Raw genomic sequence first — 22,442 nt, 5'->3', positions numbered from 1 at the left:
TACCCTAAATACAGTGTCACTCAGGGAGGGTGTCACCTCCAGCAGGTGCACGGCAATAGAGAATGCACCTCCCGAACAGTGTCACCCGGGGAGAGTGTCACCTCTGGCAGGTTCATGGCGATAGAGAATGTACCCCGAACACAGTGTCACTCGGGGAGGGTGTCACCCGCAGCAGGTGCTTCTCTAAAAGGCTGTCACCGCCAGCAGGTGGGTGGCAATAGAGCACGTACCCCGAGCACAGTGTCACTTGGAGAAAGTGTCACAGCCCGGCAGGTGCATGGCAATAGAGAATGCACCCCCAAACAATGCCACCCGGGGAGGATGTCACCTCTGGCAGGTGCACGGCAATAGAGCATGTAACCTGAGCACAGTGTCACTTGGAGAAGATGTCACACCCCGGCAGGTGCGCGGCAATAGAGAATGTACCCCAAGTACAGTGTCACTTGGAGAAGATGTCACACCCCGGCAGGTGCACGGCAATAGAGAATGTACCCCAAGTACTGTGTCACTTAGAGAGAGGGTGTCACCTCTGGCAGGTGCACGGCAATGGAGAATGCACCCCAAATAGAGTGTCACTCGGGGAGGGCGTCCCCCGAGCGGTGCACGGCAATACATAATGCACCCCGAGCTCAGTGTCACCCGGGGCGGGCGTCCCCCGGGCTGTGCCCCGCAGGTGCCCGGCCGCGCTCCCGCCCCGCCGCTCGCACCTGGCGCTCCCCGCCCTCCGCGCCCGGGCCCGCCGCGCTCCGCTCCCCGCCCCGCCGGGCCGGCCCTGTGCATTGTGGTCCGGCGGCGGGGGGCGAACATGGCCGAGAAGCAGAAGCACGATGGGCGGGTGAAGATCGGCCACTACGTGCTGGGGGACACGCTGGGGGTCGGCACCTTCGGCAAAGTCAAGAGCTGAGTACCGCGGGCGCGGGCGGGGCCGGGCCGGGCCGGGTGCGCCCCTCGCCGCCGCCTCCCTCCCGCCGCTCCTGCGGCCTCCGCGCCGGCATCGCCTTCCTTCCCTCTGCTCCGCCGCCTCGGCGGCTGCTCTCAGCATCCTCTCCGGGCTGGCGGAGCCGTGCCCGGGGCACAGGGGCGGGGAGGCGGCCGCTGCCCGCGGCGGGGATGCGGCGGGCGCGGTGGGAGATGCGCGCTCGCCCTTGGGCGCTCCGCGCTGTCACAGCCCGCGGAGCCCCGGCTGCCGGCGGGACCCACCAAAACTTCGCTCCCGCCTCGGAGGGGGTGATGGCGAGGCTGCATCCTGCCCCTCGCTCCGGGAACGCGCTGCTCGCTGTTTCCCTGCCGAGGGGCGGCGGGTGTGCTCGGGGGCTGGCAGAGAGGGGGTCCGAGCCCCCCGAGCATCGCCCCGCGGGGATGGAGCGGTGGCCCGGGCAGGGATGGAGCGGTGGCCCGGGCAGGGATGGGCCGGCTGCGCGCTCACCTGGGGAGGGGAAGGCTCCAGAGCCGCCTCGGAGCATTTGCAGTGCCTAAAGGGCTGCGGGAGAGCTGGAGAGGGGCTTGGGGAGGGCGTGCGGGAATGGCTTCGTGCGGGCAGAGGGCAGGGTTGGATGAAATATTGGGGAGAAATTGCTCCCTGTGAGGGTGGGGAGGCCCTGGCACAGGGTGCCCCGAGAAGCTGTGGCTGCCCCTGGATCCCTGGAAGTGCCCAAGGCCAGGCTGGACCGGGCTTGGACCAACCTGGGACAGTGGGAGGTGTCCCTGCCCATGGCAGGGAGTGGGATGGGATGAGTTTTAAGGTTCCTTCCATCCCAAACCATTCCAGGATTGCAGGATGGGGGGATTGTGTCAGGCTGGGGCTCCACACAGGGATTCCTTGTCCAGTCGTGCCAGAGCAGCCAGCTCACATCCTGAAGGCTTTGCTTTACCTGGCGGTGAGCTTTGCAAATATTTGTGTTTCTTTTTTCTGTGGATTCTGCCATTACGTGCAAATTTCATTTTTTAAACAAGTTACTGAAAAACCAGAAAACCAACAAAATTCGGTGTCTGAGCTGTGTTTCAGTAGGAAACACAGTAGGAAATGGGTTTAGCTCGAGCAGGGGGAGCAGCTGTCCCACTCAGTGTCCCCCCACCCCAATGGGATGTGGCGAGGCAGAGGGGTGCTGTGCCTGTCCTCAGTGCCTAGAGTTTTAAAATAACCCCAAATTGACAGCAGATGAAAGAAACCCCCACAACCACTGCAGCTAAGTCCACCTGTGGCCATTAATCACGCCCCTAAAAATATATTGCTGTGTTTAATCCCAAACCGCAAATTCACTGTCCGAAGAATTATCAGAATAAATACTTCTAACAGTAAGGACCATTTAAATCACTCGTGTGTACTAGCAGACCTCAAAACTGATCCAAAGGCAGGTTTTTTCCTTGCAGACCAATTTAAGCCTGCCAACAGCAGTCTTTTTTTTCCTTAACTAGCACAAATACCCCCTACCTTACATATGACCTGAGTTTGGTAAAAATTGATATTTTCCAAAGAAATATTTCAAATAACATAAAAGAGATTTCCTAGCTCAAAATCCTTTATAGGTGAGTAGTACCCTGTATGTTTGGGTTTTTTTTTCCCTTGATATTTTGCCTACAACTGACAGGTGAAGTTTGTGCTTGAGACTGGGAACTGAAATGAAGAAATGGAGTCTCCCATTTATACAGAAGTACAGCATTTTAGTCGAATGAGCTTTTGAAAAACTTGTATTCACATGAGAAAAGCAGAGGTTTTTGTTGATTGATTCAAGCATTGTGTGTTGGGTATAATAATCGGTTTTTCAGGGAAAAGTCAGGAGCCATCAGTGGCATTTCTTGTTGCTGGTGTGTTTTCTTCAAGTTCTGCCTTGCAGAAGGTTTTGGTTTTGGTACTTTTTCCTGCCTTACTTGTCAAAGTTAGGAAATCATAATTTACAGTTGTTCAGGATTACTGCTATTAAGGAAATAAGAAATGGCAGTGAGAGGGAGGATTTAGTGACATGGGACACAAACCAGCGCTTGAACTGGAGCTGAGTAGTCATTTTGAGGCACCAGAAGCCAGAGGCAGGACAGAAAAAGTCCCTGACTGCCTGGTCACCAGGGAAGTGATCCTTCTAAAAACTGGCTGAACACTGCAAGAAACTGTTTTGTTTTAAACCCATTCGGTTTCTTGGTCTCATTTACAGAAAGTCGACACAAGGCATGGAGGGGAGCAAAGAGTTTGGCAGATGAGGGCAGGATTTTGGTGAGAATACTGAAATTCCATCTGAAACTGCTGATGAGGACACAGCATCTGTTAGAAGAGAGGAAGGTGGCAGGGGCTGATGTGGAGGATGGATTGGAGGTGTCATGTCAAGACATGAAGTTGTGATGCAGTGTTTTTACCAAATAGAGCTGTTTTCCCCGTCCTCAGGGCCAAAGATTAGAACAAGCTGGAGAAACAGGACTGTGGAGAAGATTTGGAGTTCAGCAAAGCCTTGCAGGAAGGAGGTGGCATCTCCTTCCTTGGGGGCTGGTGAGAACAGATGGTGTTTGCTGTGGGCACATCCCACCCTGTGGGTCCCCAAAAGCTCTCCTGTGACCCCAGCCCTCACACAGCGAGGTTCACAGTGGCTGAGCCTGCAGAGCTGCACTTAAAATCCAGCAGTGCCCAGATGTTTTTTTTCCCTGTGATGCCACCCACAGCATCCCTGGGGGCTGTGGTGGCTCCTTTCCCTCACTTGTTTGCCACAAAGTGGCCGATTTGTGGTCCCTGAAGGACTGGCAGTGCTTGGGTTGTGTTTCTGTCTCCTCCATGGTTTTTCCCATCCCAGGCACTGTGGCATTGCTGCTGAGAGACAAACTTTGTGTCAGAGGGAAGATAAACTAAAGGAGACTGAGCAGATGAAGGGCAGGGAGAGGCTGATACAACACACAGCAAGTGGCACTGGGGCAGAATTAATACAGCAGTGCTAAATATGTGCTTTGGGTGGATTTTAACTTTAGGCTGAGATAAGGGCCAGCAGAGCTGATAGGGAAGGAGTTTCCTCACCCCTCCACAAGCTTCCACATTGCCCTGAAGCATTTGCAAAAATGTTAACTGCTTGTGCTGCCTGAGCTGGCAGGATAAAGAAAGTGTTGTAAAATCCTGTGCTGTCAAGGGGTTTTCATTATTATCTGTGCTCATGGGGCAATAATCACTATTCCTCCTATTTTTTTTCCTTTTATAAAGATAAGTAAATGTCAGGAGTCTCCTTTCCACTTTTTTAAGCCAGGGAGGCAGTGAGAGGGAAGGAGGTGTCCTCACCACCACTGCCCCGCCTTTGGGGTGAGGATCCTCTTCCATGCCTGTGGGAGACCTGGGACCTGCCCCTCGATTTTGGGATGCTCCTGGGGTTCAGGGATAGTGACCCTGTGAGCAGAGGGAGGGTTGTCCTTACTGCCCATGTCTAAATTCCTGCAGCTACAGAGAACCCTCAAAGGCTTGAAAGTCTCCCACCACGATTTCCTAAACTGTGTTCCCTCTTTGTCTCTCTCTCTCACCGAGTTCAAGGAGGCTTAGCAAGTCACTGGGGACAGAAACAATAATATCTCTGTATCTAATGCTTACTGTAAGCAAAAGATGGATTACAAAATAGGCTGTTTATTTTTAATTATTAATGTGTTTGTGCTAGCAAACCTTCGCAGAGTTACACATTGTCACGGATGGGAAAGGGGATGAACTGTTTGGCAATAGTATTAAAAACAATAATTATTCATTCTGGGCATGGCCATTTTTTTTTTCTCCCTAGTGTATAATAAAAATTTTTCAAAGCATATGCTGAGGCGAGGCCAGAGAGCGTTGTCCTGAAACAAAGGGTGAGAGAAATCAGAGTTTTCCTCCTAGTTCAGTGCAAAAACTTTGCTTTACCTCCCTGCAGCACTGCCCTGCTCTCCCTTCCCCAGGGATTCACCAGGGAAAATGCCTCCCTGGACTATTTACAGCACTCTCCTTGTGCTGCACCAGAGGAATTATCTGCCTCCTCCAGCCCTCAGCTAATCCCTAAATTGCATCTCTGCTGCAAAGCTGAGTTTATTTTCATTCCATCATCTCGTAGTTTTAAGTATTACGAGGAATAAAATGGACATGCAAAGTGGTGCTTTAATTTTCAAGGGCAGTAAAGTGTTTTATTTTTAGGATGCTCTTATTGAGGAAAGAATCTCTGGCAGGTCTTATCTGGTGGCTAATAATAGTGACCTGGTGTGCCCTGGGTGCTGCTGCCCTGCCCTTCTCATGCCTCCTGCTTACCCCGGGTGCTTCTGATCAGCTCATTAGGGCTGCCAAAATTACAGGCTCTAATAAGGTAATAACAAGGTTTGCTCACAATAATTAACTCCTTGCACCGCGTGTTGTTACTGGCAGGGTGACGTTGGTAATTAGAGAGCACAAATATTTACTGTAAGCAGGTTTTTCTGTGCAGGCTTGAGGAAACCATCTGTGTGTCACCCTGTTGAGTATCACATTAGAAAATACTGAGAAGGGGCAGCTCGTTCTGAGAACCCTTTTTGGGTGTAAACACCCCGTTTTCAAGCTTTTTCTGCTCTCAGCTTCCGTATAAATCTTGCTTCCTGGGAGCTTTTTATTTTTTGTGTGGTCTGTTTATTGATAACAAATGGATCCCACGCTGAATTCGTTTCACATCATTAAGTACAACTCCCCCAGTGACAGTGGGGCTGCTCCTCCCAGTTTATGGTTATGGTTTTTTCCTGAACACAGGAGATAAACATCAGCATCTCAATGCACCCAGTGCATTTTTTTTAAAAAAAAACCATATTGAAGTGTGCAGCTTTCCTAAAAGCAGAGTTTGCAGTCCAGCACTGCTCCTGCAGCTTGTCATCAAAGCATGCTGAAGGAATTATAAATAGAAATTCATTTTAGTAATGCAAATCCTGCAGTCCTATTTTGGGCAGGGAAAATCCCCATACCATTTTTTTAAAACACAAGTGTGATGGTCTAGTTTTAAGACTGGCTTTATGAGGGATTTTGTCTACCAGTGTGTTACAGTGGAGATTCTCCTCTGCCATTTAAATATATCTGTTTCTGATTAATCTAGCTTTTACATGCTATAAATCCTTGCAAATTAGCTGGGGGTATGACCTCCTCCAGCAACTCACTCTGTTTTATTTAGTGCAGTGGTTTTGGCAGATAAGTCCCCTCTCTTCTGCCTTTTATGACTCCACTGGGAAAACAGTGAAGAGACAAAAACTTTAAAATATTTCACACCCTCATCTTCTCCTTTTTTTTTTCCCTTCAGAAGTGGCTTTTTTGCTTATAGTGCCCTCAGCTTGCTTGTGTGAACCCTGCTGCACTGTTGGGTGACTTTGCAATGCTCTCTCTCTCTCTAATAGTTGGTGAACACCAGCTGACAGGGCACAAAGTGGCAGTGAAAATCCTGAACAGGCAGAAGATCCGCAGCCTGGACGTGGTGGGCAAGATCAAACGGGAAATTCAAAACCTGAAACTCTTCCGGCACCCCCACATTATCAAGCTGTGAGTACCCTCCCTGCCACGTGTTCAGCTGCTCCCCTGGGCACAAAAACCTCTCACACACAGCTCCAGGAGGTGGGCTGGAGCAGTAAAAAACACGTTTGGTGAAGTTTTTGTGTGTTAGGTGATCCTCTGGCACAGGTTTTCCAGAGGAGCTGTGCTTCCCCGTCCTTGGGAGTGTTCAAGGCAAGGATGGATGGTTCTCCAAACAACCTGGGGTAGTGGAAGGTGTCCCTGCCCATGGCAGGGGTTGGGATTGGATGGTCTTTAATGTCCCTTCCAACCCAAACCATTCTATGATTCCATGAGCTGCAGCACGGTCAGGCTCTGAGAGCAAAACCTCCACTCAATAGGATTTATGTTTTAATGGACTGATTATCCAGAGCTTAAAAGAACATTTCAATTTTTTTGGAAATTTGTTATTCAGAGGTAAGTTTTGAAAGTCGCCACTTTGATGAACCCGAGTTGGGGTCGTAAATCAGCACCTGCACTGCAGCCTCTGGGATTCCTGCTCAATCCCCAGTTTGTGCAGCCAGCCCACATTAATGAGGCACTCGATAATATCTTTGGCATTCCTATGAAAGAAAGCTGTTGAATGGTAACTGCAAGGGTAAGTTGACATTTAGGTCAGCCTTAAAGCTGGCATGAGATATAGCAAATACCTGGGACTTAGAGGCAAGGGAAAACAAATTCTCTCTACAGTTAAATAACTAACCATGCAGCAACTGTTGACTTTAGAGTAACTTCACAGTTCTGTGGATTTATTGGAGAACAGATTGGTGTTATTTAATGAAAAAAGCCCCAGCAAGACTCCTCAGCTGTGTGCCCAGCATCCTGCGAGTCAAATCCTGTTCACACATTTGTTGAAGCAATAAAAATTAAATCCAGTTTGACAATATCTGTGTCCTGTGATACGTGTTGCATTCATGAAATACAGTGATAAAGATGTGAGGAGACCGGGGCACACAAACCTTTCAATGAGTTTTTAAATGTATATAAAAGAAATACGGGGGCAAATTAACAGTAACTTAGATGTCTGGGTCCAAAGCTCTTCAGAAAAATGAGGTTGATGCTATTGATCTTTATGGGAGTATCCCACATTCCCTTGCCAGCCTCTGAAAATTGCTGAAATCTCTGTTTCAAATTGCAGCCCTGTAAAAATTCATGAAAATTCATCTAAAAAAAAAAAAAAAAAGGCAAACAACAACAAAACCATTTGAAATAAAAGAGGGAGGTCTCAGCTGGTGCTGCTGTGAATTCCTGGGGCTGCATTGACCTCAGCTGATCACTGGCAGTTTATTCCAGCTGGGACACTGAAATGCCTTTGCAGCACTCAGGGATCATTTTGAAGGGAAATGGAGAATAAATGTGCAAGTTGAAGGTGATACTCTGGGCTCTTCTCCCCCTTCTGGAAGGATTTTCCCCCCATTCTAGAGAGATTTAATATTTGAAAAATATCTTTAGGGGGTCTCATTTTAATTTCTGTACCTGTCCAGAGGAGCTGTAGTGCCTAGAGCTCATTATCTTCTTTTTTCTTGATGTGAGGGGCACCAGATGGATCCTCTCCTTGCCCCCAGCTAACCAGGACTTAATTTCTAAAGCTGCTGTTGCAGATCTTACCCAAAATGGAAATTTGAAAGTCAGGGCAGTCCTAAATATGATGAGATTGCCTGGCAGATATTTCAGAGGATTATTTAAAGGGCTGAAGGAAGATCATAGCTCTGGAAAAGAGGTCCTTTCACAGACAAGTGAAAGTTTATACTGGAAACAAGAGACGGCTTTGCAGAAGTGGAAAGCACTTACAAGTGCAAGATCCAAACAAATTCCTATTGGAGGTGTTGACGTGGAATTAATAACCTTTTAAAAAGCCTTTCCCTGTCCTTAATTACATATTTTTTCTACATCTGCTTGTGTTTTTGAAGGTACCAGGTCATCAGCACGCCGACAGACTTCTTCATGGTCATGGAGTATGTGTCTGGCGGGGAATTGTTTGATTACATCTGCAAGCACGGACGTGTAAGTGCCAGTCCCCAGTCAGCCCAGACACTGGTGTGGAGAGAGGACGGTGTTCAGGAGCAAAGTGGCTGCTCAAGGGAGCACAGTTAAGGTTAAGGCCCAAAATAGAAGTTGCTTCTCAGCAGCCCCATCTGGGGTGTCTCGTACCGGCTCGCACGACACTTGTGCGTGATTTCTCGCAGTGTTCTCTGGGGTATTTTCAGTCCTCAAATCAAAATATCCAAGGGAACGTGTTGCTTAGGGCAAATATTTGAAAAACTGCCTTATTTTGGGGATTTTTAGCCCTGGGTTGCCTGTCAAAACCCCCATGGATCAGCAGCAAATTTATGGCACGGGAGGGGGAGACCACTTGGTGTGGTCTCTGCCCCAGTCATTCACCTCTCCCAGACCCCCCTCTTGGTTCCACGTCAGGTTCTTTGAAGACTTTTCAAGGACGTGGCTTATCTGAACAACATTTTCGAATGCCAGCAGTCCCAGTGGGTATAAATCACCTGAGGCTTGACTGGGTTGAGCCTGTGAAATGTGAGATTTTGGTTACAAGGAAAGTCACCGGTGTCTGCCCCATGGAGCAGCTGCAGGGCAGGGAGGTAAAAATGGGCCAAAGTGGACATCCAGAATAAGGGTTCATGTGAAGGATCAGCCCATCACACATTCCCTCTGTGTGCTACAAAATCAATACATTCACAGCAAATTGGGTTAGTGTGGTGGTCAATGGAGCTGACTCCGTTTTCTTTTCTATGTCCAGTTCTGATTTCTCACATATTCTACCCATCTAGATCTTTTCAGTGACTGATTTGGATCTTTTCTGAACTTCTGCATTCATAAATTCAGCTTTTCATGAAGGGAGTCTTTTAGAATTCATCAGTAAAAATAATAATTGAAAGTGTGGTTTCTCTGATACAGCTCATACAACTTTATAGCTATGCAGGTTATTAAGATCACCACAATATTCCAGCTTCACCTGTTGCTTCCAGAGGAAGTCCATGAGGAATTGCTCCCAGGAACATCCTCTGTGGTGCTTTGTCCAGCCTGGATCTGTTCCAGTCCCATTGGGACAGCAGGCCATTCATTGTCTGATGGGTGCCACCTTTAAATTCTCGTTGACATCTCAGCTAAGCTGAGGTCTCACCTTTCATCTCTGGGCTGTATCATTTTCAAACACTGGCACACTGTAAAATGCAAGGGGGAGAAACCTGCTTTATTGGCTGCTTCTGATCACAGGCAGGCTGGGATTTTCTCTCTGCACTCTGGAAGCTTTTTGGCTCCTTGCTAAGCCCAGCTCTGCGTGCGCACCAGCCCCAGCGCCGCTCCCTCCGCTCTTCCCGCAGGTGGAGGAGGCAGAGGCTCGCCGCCTTTTCCAGCAGATCCTCTCTGCAGTGGATTACTGCCACAGGCACATGGTGGTGCACAGGGACCTGAAGCCAGAGAACGTGCTGCTGGATGCCCACATGAATGCCAAGATTGCTGATTTTGGTACGTGACCCCAGCAGCATTCCGGAGGCGCAGCCAGCGCCGCCCGAGCGTGGCCGTGGAGCAGAACAAAACCCCGAGCCTGCTGCCCCAACCTCCAGCAGCTGCTCCACCTGGAAATCCCTGGGAACACTGCCCTTCCTGCAGAGCAGGGAATGCTTGGTGCAGGCTGCTCCTGTGCTGGCACTGAGAGTGGAGCAGCGAAGTGATTTGTAAATCTCTGCTGTGTTTTAGTGTAATCACTTGACGTAAAATTTACCTAATTTATGTTTGAGGCAGGCCCAGTGCAGCTAATGCAGGGTGAGCTGGCTGTGTGAGTTTATTTTCGTGCATGTTCTCCCTCTGTTTGGCCATGTGCTCTTGGCCTCAGTTCATTTTCAATGAGCAGGAACAGGAGTCTCTAAGTGGCATTAGGGATTGAAATCCATTAAAATACCCGGGCTACCAACCCTGTCCTGGTGAGTCCTTTCTAGCAATGTAAATCCTTCTGAAGATTTGCTCATTTCACAGCCCCACCCGATTGCCAGATGAAGTAAGTGCTCTGGGATGAATTATATCCCTTCTCCTCCGTGCTCTGGGATTTGCAACTCAGAGGAGCAAAATTAGCCTGGAGTGAATATTCCTTGGTTTGGTATGAAAAAACAACAACAACAAAAGTAATAATTTTCCAATCCGTTCAGAGAAGTTTATCTAAATTATATCAACAGTTCCCTTTAAAATATCCCACTCCCCTTTCCTCTGGGGTCCAGCGTGTCTGGACCTTCAGCTCAAGCATCAATGTATAATAAGCATTTTGTTTTTAGGACTGTCCAACATGATGTCAGATGGTGAATTTCTACGCACCAGCTGTGGCTCCCCAAATTATGCAGCCCCTGAAGTCATCTCTGGAAGGTAACACATTCCATTTCTCATCAGAGTCTCTGGGAGCACATGGAGTTTAAATTTTTTCTTGGTACTGGAAACAGCTTTGCACATCCAGTAAAAGCAGCTGAACCCTTCCAACCTGGATTTTATGTTTGGGTGAATCTGTTGGCAAAGATCTAAAGGGTTTCTGGGTTATTTTACTTCTCAATAGCTGTAATAACAAACTGAGCTTTGCTACAGGTGTTTACTTTGGGGGAATTATTAATACCAGATGTTGACTGTTTATATTGCTAATTAAAGAGGGTGAAAATGACTCTTTGGATGCAAATATTGAGGTTCCAGGTGGAAAGGCTTTTCCAGGCCACCCCCTCCTCTGTTGCCCACCTGTAAGATAAAACACAGTGTTAATGAGGAAAACCATCCACTAACAAAAGAACCAGGAAGATCTTTAATCACTTCCCAGCACTTGTAATGAAAGTACTTGTCTTCTGCTTCCTTCAGCTGGGGTTTTGGCTATGGCAGTAGGCTCAGCCTTCAGAGCTTTGTTTAGAGCTGATTCATTGAATTGACAAACCTCTGTGGTTTCATCTCTCAGCACGAAACATCTGTACAGCACATGGAGTGTTGAACACACCCCACAAGGTTGAGTTGGACTTCCATGTGTTGATACAGAAGTGCTGCCTCTTGTATTTTGCTGTCAGGAACAGAAATTACATAGAATGTACATTTTTCCCTAATTCTCTCTGTAATACCTTAGCAAAAATTGCAAGTAGAGATTTTCAAATTTTCAGTCCTCTGAATGGTCCTTTCAAACTGCCCATCTCATTATCTGCCTCGTTTTTTTTTTAAATCTCCCTTTGCCATGAGCTTTACTTTTCCTAATCCAATATCTTTTTGCCTATGTCTGTAGCTTTTAAATAGAACATCTTGTTCAGAATGTGTTTGCCGTGATTATGATTATTTTATTCCTGTTTACACCAGAGCAAGTGTTGGCAGAGCATCCTAGGAATTAGACTAGCATCCAAACCCCTGTTGTGACTACAGCTCTCTGTGTGAAAAGAAACTGAGTAAATCCTCATTGTCAAGAAGGGGACAAAGCCAGTAACTACTGGGATTCCCAAAAAGTATTAGTAGCATTTCCATCTCAGTGAAGGCCAGAAACATGTTTTTTCAATTTGTATAGGAGACGAGGCACATGGCAGATCAGCAAGAAGGATTTAGCCCCTGAGTGTTCCAGGGGTACAGGCAATGCAGCTTAGGAACAACAAAAGTAAGAGGGAAAACCAAAACCAAGCCCACAGGCTGCACTTTTTCTCTGGCTGCAGCTGCATCCCTCCCTCATCACTCCCACCTACAGGCTCGGGGCTGCCCCTGCTCAATGTGCCAAGCTGGCCTCTTCTCAGAGCTGCATTTGAGGGGGACAGGCACAATCCACCTTCCCTGCCTTGCTGGTGGGGGTGTGGGGCAGGGGGGAGCTGACTCCTGGCCCCTGCTGCCTTCCCTGTTAGAGCACAAAAGTAGTAGAACATGACAGCTCAGGTTTTAGAGCCATAAAAGTGCATCTCGTTTGGGCTTAGGGGTCCAAAGCACTTATCAAAAGAATCAGGTTTCTGATCTGTGGGAGCTGGGCGTGGAGGCAGGGCTGAGGGGGCATCCAGCTGAGCCTCTGCCTTTCCAAAACAGCTTTGCTGCTGTCCCTGGCCTCAGCAGGGAAAGTCTCACCCTGGACAAGCAGACCAAGTGTTTTGGGGGTGTTCAGAGATGGTCACGTGCATGATTTCTACACTGATATGTCTGCAGTGATGCATTTCAGGAGGAGCAAGTGCAGGATGCGAGCTGTAGCTGGATTTCAACTTCTGTCTTTCAGTCGGGCCTCACAGTCCAAGGGCAAGAGTTGCCTCCCAAAATCTCTGGGGAGGCATCAGTTGTAGCAAAAAGAGATGAACAGGAGCAGCAAAACTCTGTACTTGGGATGTCCTGAGCTGGTGATGGCAGAGAGCACATTCGGCAGCTTGTGGGAAACAGGAGCACTTAGATACCAGCACACCAAAAATAAACACTCAGAGATGGAATTATCTGTTACTGTTTGATCTGCCTTGTTCAATGAACAGAAATTTCTGGCTGAGCCCTCGGGGCAAAGGAGCAAACAGCCAGGCAGGGCTCTTGGAAATGTGGGGTTTGGCTTTTTGGAGGGTGGGTTGTGCACAGGAGTGTGGGCAGCCAGTGCCAGCCCTGTCATTCATTTCCCTGAGCAGTTTTGGCTGGGGCAGGTTTGGTTTGGGGGGAGCCACCTGAGCAGCCCTGGTGTGGGCTGGAGCTGTGTCCCTGGTGGAGCTGGCAGGGAGTGACACAGAGCAGGGGGTGGCACAGAGCCTGCACCCTGAGGAGAGGATGGAGGTGACACAGAGCCTGCACCTTGAGGAGAGGGTGAGGGTGGCACAGAGCCTGCACCCTGACTGAGGAGAGGATGGTGGTGACAGCTTTCTCCTGCCCTTGTCCTCGTGCAGGCTCTATGCTGGCCCAGAGGTGGACATCTGGAGCTGTGGTGTCATCCTCTATGCCCTCCTGTGTGGCACCCTGCCCTTTGATGACGAGCACGTCCCCACCCTGTTCAAGAAGATCCGTGGGGGAGTGTTCTACATCCCTGAGTACCTCAACCGCTCCGTGGCCACGCTCCTCATGCACATGCTGCAGGTGGACCCCCTCAAGAGAGCCACCATCAAGGACATCAGGTTAGCTGGGGTGGGCTGGCTGCCTCTGGGGGTCTCTGGTGCCTGTCCTGGGGCTCACCTGCTGGGCAGGGTGGTTTTCAGGAGCAGTCAGCTAATGCAGGTGGTTTCTGTCCCAGGTGATTCAAAGAGCAGCCCTGCATCCCTTCTGTGCTGGCTGGAAGTGCGTGATGATGGACAGGATGAGGATTTTTTATATATATATATTCTATATACAAATATTTAAAATTCTGTTTTATTGCATTATAAAATAGCCTTAAAAACCTCTTAACAGCACTCACCAAACCAGCTATACCATGCAATAATTCCAAGAACTTAATACCCAACAGGCATTTTCCCTTACTTTATTTCAAGACCACGTCCCTGTGGGTACCAAATGAAGAGGGTAATCATTGTACTTACTGCATATCCAAAAGAAAAGGAGGAGAAACCCAGAAATTACTGACTTAATATGTAAATATTGGATGTATTACATCTAGTTATGTGCTAAGCATAAACATAAATGTTACTAGGGCTTCCAGTAATTCTAGGGTTTTTAATGCACTTTCAATGGACAGCCTTAGTTTTACCCTTCAAGCAAACCCATGCAAGCTTCCTTTTTTATTTCTCAATTCCTTAGGATTAGAGGATTTAATTACACGTTAGAGAGGCGGGATTGCTGCAAATGCATAGAGCGTGTGGACAAAGCACTGTATGAGTTTTAGACAATCAATCATCATTCACCACACTGTAAATGGGTGGGAATGGGGTAGGTTTGATGCTCTGTGTCTCCATCAGGCCCATGGGAATCCCAAAGTGTGAGAATCTTGCAAGTCCTTACCTCAAAGCCCGGCGTGCAGAGCGCCATCGCCGTCCCTGTGCCAGATTTTGCTCCCAGCTCATCAGCTGGGCTTTATTCTTGGCCGGCCGTGGTTTCCCCACCTTGCCTCTCACGCAGAGCCCCCCCTCTTCCTCCCCCAGGGAGCACGAGTGGTTCAAGGAGGAGCTGCCCAGCTACCTGTTCCCGGAGGACCCTTCCTACGACGCCACGGTGGTGGACGACGACGCGGTGCGCGAGGTGTGCGAGAAGTTCGAGTGCACCGAGTCGGAGGTGATGAACAGCCTGTACAGCGGCGACCCCCAGGACCAGCTGGCCGTGGCCTACCACCTGGTCATCGACAACCGCCGCATCATGAACCAGGCCAGCGAGTTCTACCTGGCCTCCAGCCCGCCCACGGGCTCCTTCATGGACGACAGCGCGCTGCACATCCCGCCGGGCGTCAAGCCGCACCCCGAGCGCATGCCGCCGCTGGTGGCCGACAGCCCCAAGGCCCGCTGCCCCCTGGACGCCCTCAACACCACCAAGCCGAAGCCCCTGACTGTCAAAAAGGCCAAGTGGCACCTGGGGATCCGCAGCCAGAGCAAGCCCTACGACATCATGGCCGAGGTGTACCGGGCGATGAAGCAGCTGGACTTTGAGTGGAAGGTAGGGAGTGCCCTGTTTTTGAAGGCTTTTCTGAGCCTTCTGATTTGTCTTTCATGTTGGAGTCAGAATTCTTACTTTCTTACACTTTCTACTATAAACAGTAGCTTTGTTTTGCTAACTGCCCTTCATTGTTTACACATTTTTAGGTGAGAAAGTTGATTGCCAGTTGGCTTGACTAGTGTGGTTTGAGAGGTGGGATTCCATCCTCCAATCCACAGGCACCTTTGGAAATGTATAAAATTGAGTTTTGTGAATAAACTGGGCCCTTTTCCTGCTTTGCTCATCACCGTGTCCTCATGCAGTTCTTTTGTGTTGAGTTGGGACACTGGTGCCCCTTTATCCCAGAAGCTCAGGGAGGTTTGTGAGTGTGGTTACAGCCTCAGCTGTTTCCAGATCAATGCCCCCACCTTGCAGCCATCCCTTGTTTGGGCAAACTCACTGAATTAAGGTGCCAGCTGTGTGCTTTGGTGTTTATTTATGGCGTAGAATAAGGGGTTTCTCTCTGAGTGCTCCAAGACTTCAGCTGGAAAGATGATTCTGCCTCGTTTAGCTGCAGGGATAAGAGGAGCTGTTCACATTTCTAATTTTAGTGGCTAATTCCTTGCGAGGTCATCTCGAGTGCTCCTGAGCAGGGGAACTCTGATTATTTCTGCCTGGTGCTGTCAGGACTGAAGTGGCATGGAACAAATTGTCCTAAAGGATGCCCAGATGAGGGGCAGGGGGCCTTGGGTGCAGGGTTTGTACCATTGACGTGGTGGTCTCTTCCTTGATGGAGATGCAGCAGTGCTCACAGATCAGATGTGTTTTCAGACACTTGTTGCTTCCAATTTAGGGCTCAGCTTCTTGATTTAAACCCAGATGTTTTAGTTGAGAGTACTCACTGCAGGTATTTCTCCAGGGCTGTGCAACATTTAGTCAGTCTTTTTCAAAGCTGGAGTGATAAATCCCTAAGTCAGCCCTGGATCTCTGCTGCTGTGCTTGACTCCTCAAATCCTGGTGAGGTGAGCTCTCCTGGCTCGTGGCCTTTGGCAGCAGCATCATGTGAGCCAGGTAAGGAGAATTTCAGCCCAGATCTTCATTGCCAGAGGAGCTCCCTCTTCCCTCCAGGTCCCAAGTGTTGTACTGTGTGAATTTCATCGTGCTGCTTCTTTAAAACCTCCTGACTCCTCCTTGTTTTTGATAATATTGTGTCTTTAAAGCCAAGTAGCTTCCAGAAACCCCCATTTCCCTGCAGGAGGCAGGAGATGGGCCGTGGCCAGGTGCATTTGCCCACACCAGCCAGACTTTTGTTAGCTGCATGGTTTTACAGGGAGTGAACAAACCTGCAGTATTTCTGGTACAGCCTCAAAAACCAACTCATCCCAACATCTCTGTGTAGGCAGTGGAGCCTATTTCATCCGAGGAGGTTTCACAATAGCTTTTCCCACCCTAAGAATAGCTTCAGATGTGACTCTTCATCAGAGTTAACTCTCCCATCCACGCAGTTGCTTCATAAATATAGCGCAGAGAAAAGATCTCATTGTAAATGAGGTGCAGCAGATTGTGAGGTGGGAAGCAGCGAGGGGAAATACTCAGCTTGAGGCTGATCCACAAGCAGTGGGTTTAGCTGTGCTGGTGGGAGAGGTTGCTCTGCCCAGCTTGATTTCATGGGCACTGTCCATGTATGAGTGTCCACAAGTGGACTTTTTTTGGTTCATATGGCCACGGCTGCTGGTGAGAGAGCAGCAAACATCACTTTTGTGCCTGGCAGATGGGTCCCTGCAGCTTCCTCCGCCAGCAGCTGGTGAATCAGACCCTTAAGAAGAATATTTAAAGACAGGAGGAAATGAAGCCATTTGCTTCACTTAAAGGCGTTGTCCTTTTGAGAAACTGCTTTTTCCCAGAAGATGTCTTGCTGGTATGTAGAAGAACTGAGGAAAGGGGTGTTCCCCTTGCTGAGGGCAGGTTTCCCTTGCAGGTGGTGAACGCCTACCACCTGCGGGTGCGCCGCAAGAACCCCGTCACCGGCAACTACGTGAAGATGAGCCTGCAGCTCTACCAGGTGGACAACCGCAGCTACCTGCTGGACTTCAAAAGCATCGATGGTGAGTGGGTGGAGAGGGATTTTTAGAAGAGAGAGGTCATGATTTATTGATAGGGGTTTTGAACAATCCCTGCCACCAGGGAAAAGTATGAGAGTCTGTACTGTTCCTGTGCTGGTTTTGTAGGCCTTGAATTAATAAGAAAGTAGCAATTGTAATAATTTAGTGTTCCTTGTCATGGATGCTTCCTCACGGATGCTGAAGGTGTGTAACAACTTGTTAGGCCTTCTCATGGATGTAGAAAACAGAATGCTATTCATAAGGTAGAACAAAAGACAAACTATATGCCAAAAAACGTGGAGCAATGAACAATTATTTAATGTATATGCATATGTACTTTTAGCCAATCACCAACTGTTTAGCTGTGCTTGCTTTCCTTTCTGTAACCTGATAAAAGTAGAAGACAAGTAATAAACAGGGAGATCAAACCTAATCATATTGATGCTTGTTTGATACTTGGCTCCTTTCTCTCAACAAGTAGGAGACGGACAGCACTTAGAAAGGCAAGGCTGGAAGTCTGAGAACCACCATCAGCATTTTGAGGTGTTTACCTAAACATGTTGTCATTTCAGCAGAAGCGCTTCCCAGCCATTCATCTCTGCTGCCGTTCCCATTCCACTACCGCAGCTGCCGAACTAACCCCGCTTTTTCTCTTTTCTTCCCTTTTTTTTTCCCCTTCGGCCTTTCAAGACGAGGTGATGGAGCAGAGGTCTGGCTCCTCCACGCCGCAGCGCTCCTGCTCAGCCGCGGGCCTGCACCGGCCGCGCCTCAGCATCGACGCGGCCGGCGAGTGCCAGTCGCTGACGGGCTCCCTCAGCGGCTCCTTCGTGGGCAGCATCCCCTCGGTGCCCCCGCGCCTGGGCAGCCACACCATGGACTTCTTCGAGATGTGTGCCAGCCTCATCATGGCCCTGGCCCGCTGAGGGGCTGCTCTGAGGATCTGCGCCCACTCGTCCGCCCCTCCTCTCTCCTGCTTCCTCGTTCTTCCTCCTCCTCCTCTCGCCCGTGGCACAGAGCCAAGCCCAGACCCAAAATGCGCCCCCCTCTAGCAAGGCACCAAGGAAATCGACTTCGTTTCTCTCCTTGTGCCTGGTGAAATGTATCTAATGCCCTCTTTTTTTTTAATTTCTCTGTGAACCCCGTGGATAATGTTGAGGCTGTAAAGTAAGGAAGGTATCACTGAATTTTTGGAAAACCCCCTCCCTCCTGGTTCATCCTGAGGTGATGGAGGCATAGCCAAGCTTGATGTTTTCCCTGATGCTGTGCAGAGCAGGGGCAGGATGGGCTGAGCCAGGGCAGAGGGGTTGACCAGGAGCTCTGTGAAATGGAGTGGAGGGTGAGGAGGCAGCTCTGCAGTGTTCACACCCAGGCCTGTCCAACACTTTTCTCCCCAAAGCAGCAGCTGCTCGGATGCTCCTGCACTAGTGCAATATGACCTCCCTCCCCTCTCCTTTTCCCTCTGCTAAAGGTGGGGAGGGAAGGTGGGATGTGCAAAGCTCCTGGTGCACACCTCCTCCGTGGGGAGGCCTCCCCGTGTGCAGCCTTTCAGAGGTGTCCTTAAGGTGCTTTATTTCCTCCCAGAGCTCCGGGCAGCACGCACCCGCTCGGAGCTGAAGGCAGATTGCCTTTTCCCCAGCCCTTCATCGCCACCTCCCTCCTCTGCCTCACCAGGGGCTCAATCCCAAGCAGGGTTCAGGTGAGCAGAGGATCTGGATCACCCCCCTGAAACCCCAGAACTTCCCCTGAGGGTTGGGATCCCCCCCAGACGGGCAGGAGCCGCCAGCAGCGCACAGCTCCGGAGCACTCACCTCTCACCTTTCCCCTAGGAGGCTCTGCCTGCTGTCACCACCCCAAAATCACTGCCAAACCTGCCTTCCCTGCTGCTGGACACTCCCTGCCCCTGCCCAAGGGCTCTCCCGTCCTGCTGCTGCCCTCTGGACCGTGACCTTCGCCACGCCGCTGACCAGGCAGGCACATCCCAACTTGGAATTTTACTGTTTCTTTGCTACTGGCTATCTGAAGGATGGGATTTTATTTTTTAAGATGAACCGTGGGGATTTTTAAGGTTAAATTCTTGTTACCCAAGGGTAAACCCTTAATGCATGTGTGACTTCTTTGTTTAAAAGGGTTATTATTTTTTATTACACGGGGTTAATCTAATGGGCAGCGTTGGCATCTCCTTGGCTTTTACACGGTATTTAATTCCATTTACTTGATTATGAAGTAATAATCTAATCAAGTAACAAATGCTTTATGAAAGCTTTGCCAAAAAAATCCTGGGGGGGGGGGGAGTTGGGTTTGTTCTGGGGTTTTTTTGGTGTTCTGTTTTTAAGAAACAAAGCAAAGAATTTCTGCTGGTCCCAGTTATGCAGTCATTCAACTTGAAAAAAAATTTAATCTGTCTTTTTGATAGCTTCTTATGACCCCTTGAGGATTTTTCCTAGGTTGTTTTTTTTTGTACCGTTGCACTTTAATTTATATTTTCTGAAAGTTTATATGAGAAGCAAGGAAAAGAACAACACATTAAGCCTTTTTTACTGATCGTTTAAGGTAATCAAGACAAACACAGGATATTTTTGCCATCTACTGGCAGTTAAATGGACTTTTCAGCTTGAAGTCCTTTTTTTTTAAAAAAAGAACCACAAAATTGCCTTACTTTTGTTACAGATTGTGCTTGGATCCTCACTAATGTGACTTTACAGCTCCAATTTTTCCAGAAGACGCACAAAGTAGAAAGCTTCCAAAAAAAAAGGAAAAAAAAAAAGAAAAAAAAAAATCAGTTTTGCTGTTAAAATCCAACACAGCAGTGATTGGACTGTAAGCCCACAGCAGAACAGCTCTGTTTTTAAAAGAAATACTGGAAATACTTGTAGTGCTCCTAGGTTTTGTAATGAGCCTTTTATTATATTATGCTTACTAAACAAATACTCTGAGGTGGAGGATGGCTTTGGTGCTGTGCCTGGTGGCTGCCAGGTGATTTGTGTTCCCAGTGCTGTGTTGTGAGTTTGGATGGAGAATCCAAACTCCTGCATGCAAAAAAAAAAACAAAACAAAAACCAAACCCCACCCCAGAGTCAAAGCTGAGGAGCACCCAGCCCTTCAGCAGCTTTTGGATCAAGGCTGAGGTGAGCAAAGAGCCCTGAATGCTTTGGGGTGATGGAGATAAATCCCTTTGCAAAGGAGCAGGAGCAGCTGGAGGGACAGGCATTCATTTCCATCCAGAAAACAGCAGCGAGTGAAGTGTGTTTGAAATGTTAAAGGCTTTTCAAATCTTCACTCCCAGCTGAGCATCTTGCCAAAACCCTGGCAGCACCTGTAGCCCCCTTGGTAAGAGGCTGGTGTGTTACAATCTGAGGCTCAGGAGCAGGAAGATGTACTGATGTCTTTTTTTAAATTGACTCTTGTCCTCTGGGATTTCCTACCCAGCAGAACTAACAGTATTAGGCAGCAGCAAATGCCCTTGGGAGGAAATATTTGCTTCCTGGAGGCGGGTGGGATTTCTGGGTTGTAGAATAAGCCCCTTGTGGCACTTGGCATCCTCTCAGACCTGTGCAAGCGTTAACTGCTGTGTGGATCTGCAAAACCTGTCCTGCCTGGAGGGCAGTCAGAGTTAACTCAGCTTTCCATATGGAGAGGCACAAAGAGATGAAGCCCTTCCCTGCTCAGGGTCAGCAGAGGCAGTGGAGGGAGCAGGATGGGTGGAAGCACCTCCTCAGTGACCTCAGGTCCATCACAGCCTTACCCAAATCCGTGCTGCACTTTGAAATGCTCTGAGGATTTTCACTTCTTTTTATTAATTTATTTTACCTTCCAACAGGCTGTGTTCTGTTTCCCAGCTGCAGAGGAGCTGCTGACCTCCAGTTATATTTTCCAGAGGAAGAGTTTATAACTTTCACACTGTTACACTGTGGTCAGCTCGTTTTTGAGTTTTGCTGGTACATGCACAAGCGTCGGGAAAAGCAGGGTAGACAATATTTGAACTACAGAAACTTGAATTTACTCCAAGTGCAATTTTTCAGAAGCCACTGGACAGCTGTGCTTTGCAAGCCACAAACTCACCCAAATTTTGCTTCAGCCCGAGTGGGAGAGAGACAAAATGCAAAGGATAAAGAGTTCAGATAGGCTCCATCAGAAACCTCCAGCTCCTGGATGAGTTAATTCAGAAATACCTTGTGCTGTTCTTGTTGGAAGCTATATATATGTAATTGTTATATATGCATACATGCATATATATAAAATGTAAGTGGCATCCCTGTCGTTGGCCTCTCAGTTTATTCTTCCAGGAAGGCAGGTGTGTGCCCTGGACACTGCCACCACTCAGTAATCCCAGCCTCTGAGAGGACCTGGCCAAAGGGGATGCTGTTTTTACACCCTCTTTTAACTGTAAAGCCCATGAGTAGCTTAGCTGACCCCATCAGGCTCAGCATGGCCTTGGCCAGGGGTGGCAGGGGAGGTGACATCAGGAGCTGTGAGAATCCTGCCCTTCCACCCCCTGGCCAAAGCTGTGGTGCCAATGGAGTTTGGGGCAGGTTTATCTTCAGGAGCTGGAGCTGAGCAGGTAAAGGCAGCAGGATATTTTTTTTCCCCCTTTAACAGGTCAGAAATGCATCTTCAGCTGTGTGTCCAGTTTAGCATTTCACGAGGTGTGTACAAGCACGGGGGAATATATGGGCAGCGTTGTAAAAACTGGTTAGTGTGTGTTACGTGTACAGTTCTGTGTGTGACTATAGTGGCATTCGTGTTGGAATAGATGAGGTTTGAACAAAATAACCCTTCTGTCTACCCCTTTTCATTTCACTGCTCCTCACTGTCAGCGTGCCCCCCTGCAGGAGGAGGAGGGAGCTGTGTGCAGGAGGTGAACTCGTGCTGCTGCTGGAAGCAGCAGCTTTGTTTCACGAGGTGCACAATTTCCCCAGCTCGTGCAGGATCCCCCCGCTGAGACATGCAGGCCGTGTTTCTGAGTACTTGAAGCACCATTTGTTGTGCAATTATTTGGCTTCACCCTTTTATTAGCTGAGAGGAGAGAGGGAAGAAGAATTGCACATCTGGATGAGCCAAGCCAATCCCCCCGCTCGAGCTCCTGCTGTTTCTTTCCTGGAAAGTTTTAGGAGCTGGTTTTATTCCAGGTATATGATGTACCTTGCTAGAATCACCTTGCTTAAGGTCTTACTTTGGTATGGGCTTTTCATTTAGTGCTTTCCTTTGGCTTCCTTAGCCCTCCCCTCATATATCCCTTTTTCATCATTCACTTATTTAAAAAAAAAACAACACAACAGCTTCTTGTAATTCTGAGTTCCCAGTCTGCCTCCTGGCCGTGGAGTTAACGATTCAGCCAGAGGTACCTCACTCCC

General features: G+C 48.8%; 1 protein-coding gene across 5 annotated transcripts; it reads left to right on the top strand.

Annotated features, from left to right (window-relative positions):
• The first annotated feature begins 740 nt into the window (after nucleotides 1–740).
• On the top strand, nucleotides 741–21,933 carry PRKAA2 (protein kinase AMP-activated catalytic subunit alpha 2). Of its 5 annotated transcripts, none has more exons than XR_010081427.1 (9): nucleotides 741–899; nucleotides 6,328–6,469; nucleotides 8,389–8,482; nucleotides 9,811–9,955; nucleotides 10,756–10,843; nucleotides 13,324–13,548; nucleotides 14,506–15,010; nucleotides 15,909–16,060; nucleotides 16,968–17,099. XR_010081427.1 is itself a non-coding variant. In XM_063407004.1 (9 exons), the coding sequence occupies exons 1-9, from the start codon at nucleotides 806–808 to the stop codon at nucleotides 18,012–18,014; spliced, it is 1,653 nt and encodes a 550-aa protein (XP_063263074.1). In that variant the 5' UTR covers nucleotides 741–805; the 3' UTR covers nucleotides 18,015–21,933. The 5 variants fall into 5 exon arrangements, 4 of the variants coding, with proteins under 4 accessions (XP_063263074.1, XP_063263077.1, XP_063263075.1 ...); XM_063407004.1 differs by lacking the exon at nucleotides 15,909–16,060 and adding an exon at nucleotides 17,782–21,933 and having other exon boundaries at nucleotides 16,968–17,094; XM_063407007.1 differs by lacking the exon at nucleotides 15,909–16,060 and adding an exon at nucleotides 17,782–21,933 and having other exon boundaries at nucleotides 781–874; nucleotides 16,968–17,094.
• The last annotated feature ends 509 nt before the right edge of the window (nucleotides 21,934–22,442 follow it).

Source organism: Prinia subflava, chromosome 10, assembly GCF_021018805.1.
Source record: "Prinia subflava isolate CZ2003 ecotype Zambia chromosome 10, Cam_Psub_1.2, whole genome shotgun sequence".
Lineage (NCBI taxonomy): Eukaryota > Metazoa > Chordata > Aves > Passeriformes > Cisticolidae > Prinia > Prinia subflava.
This window is presented reverse-complemented; position numbering and strand designations above follow the sequence as displayed.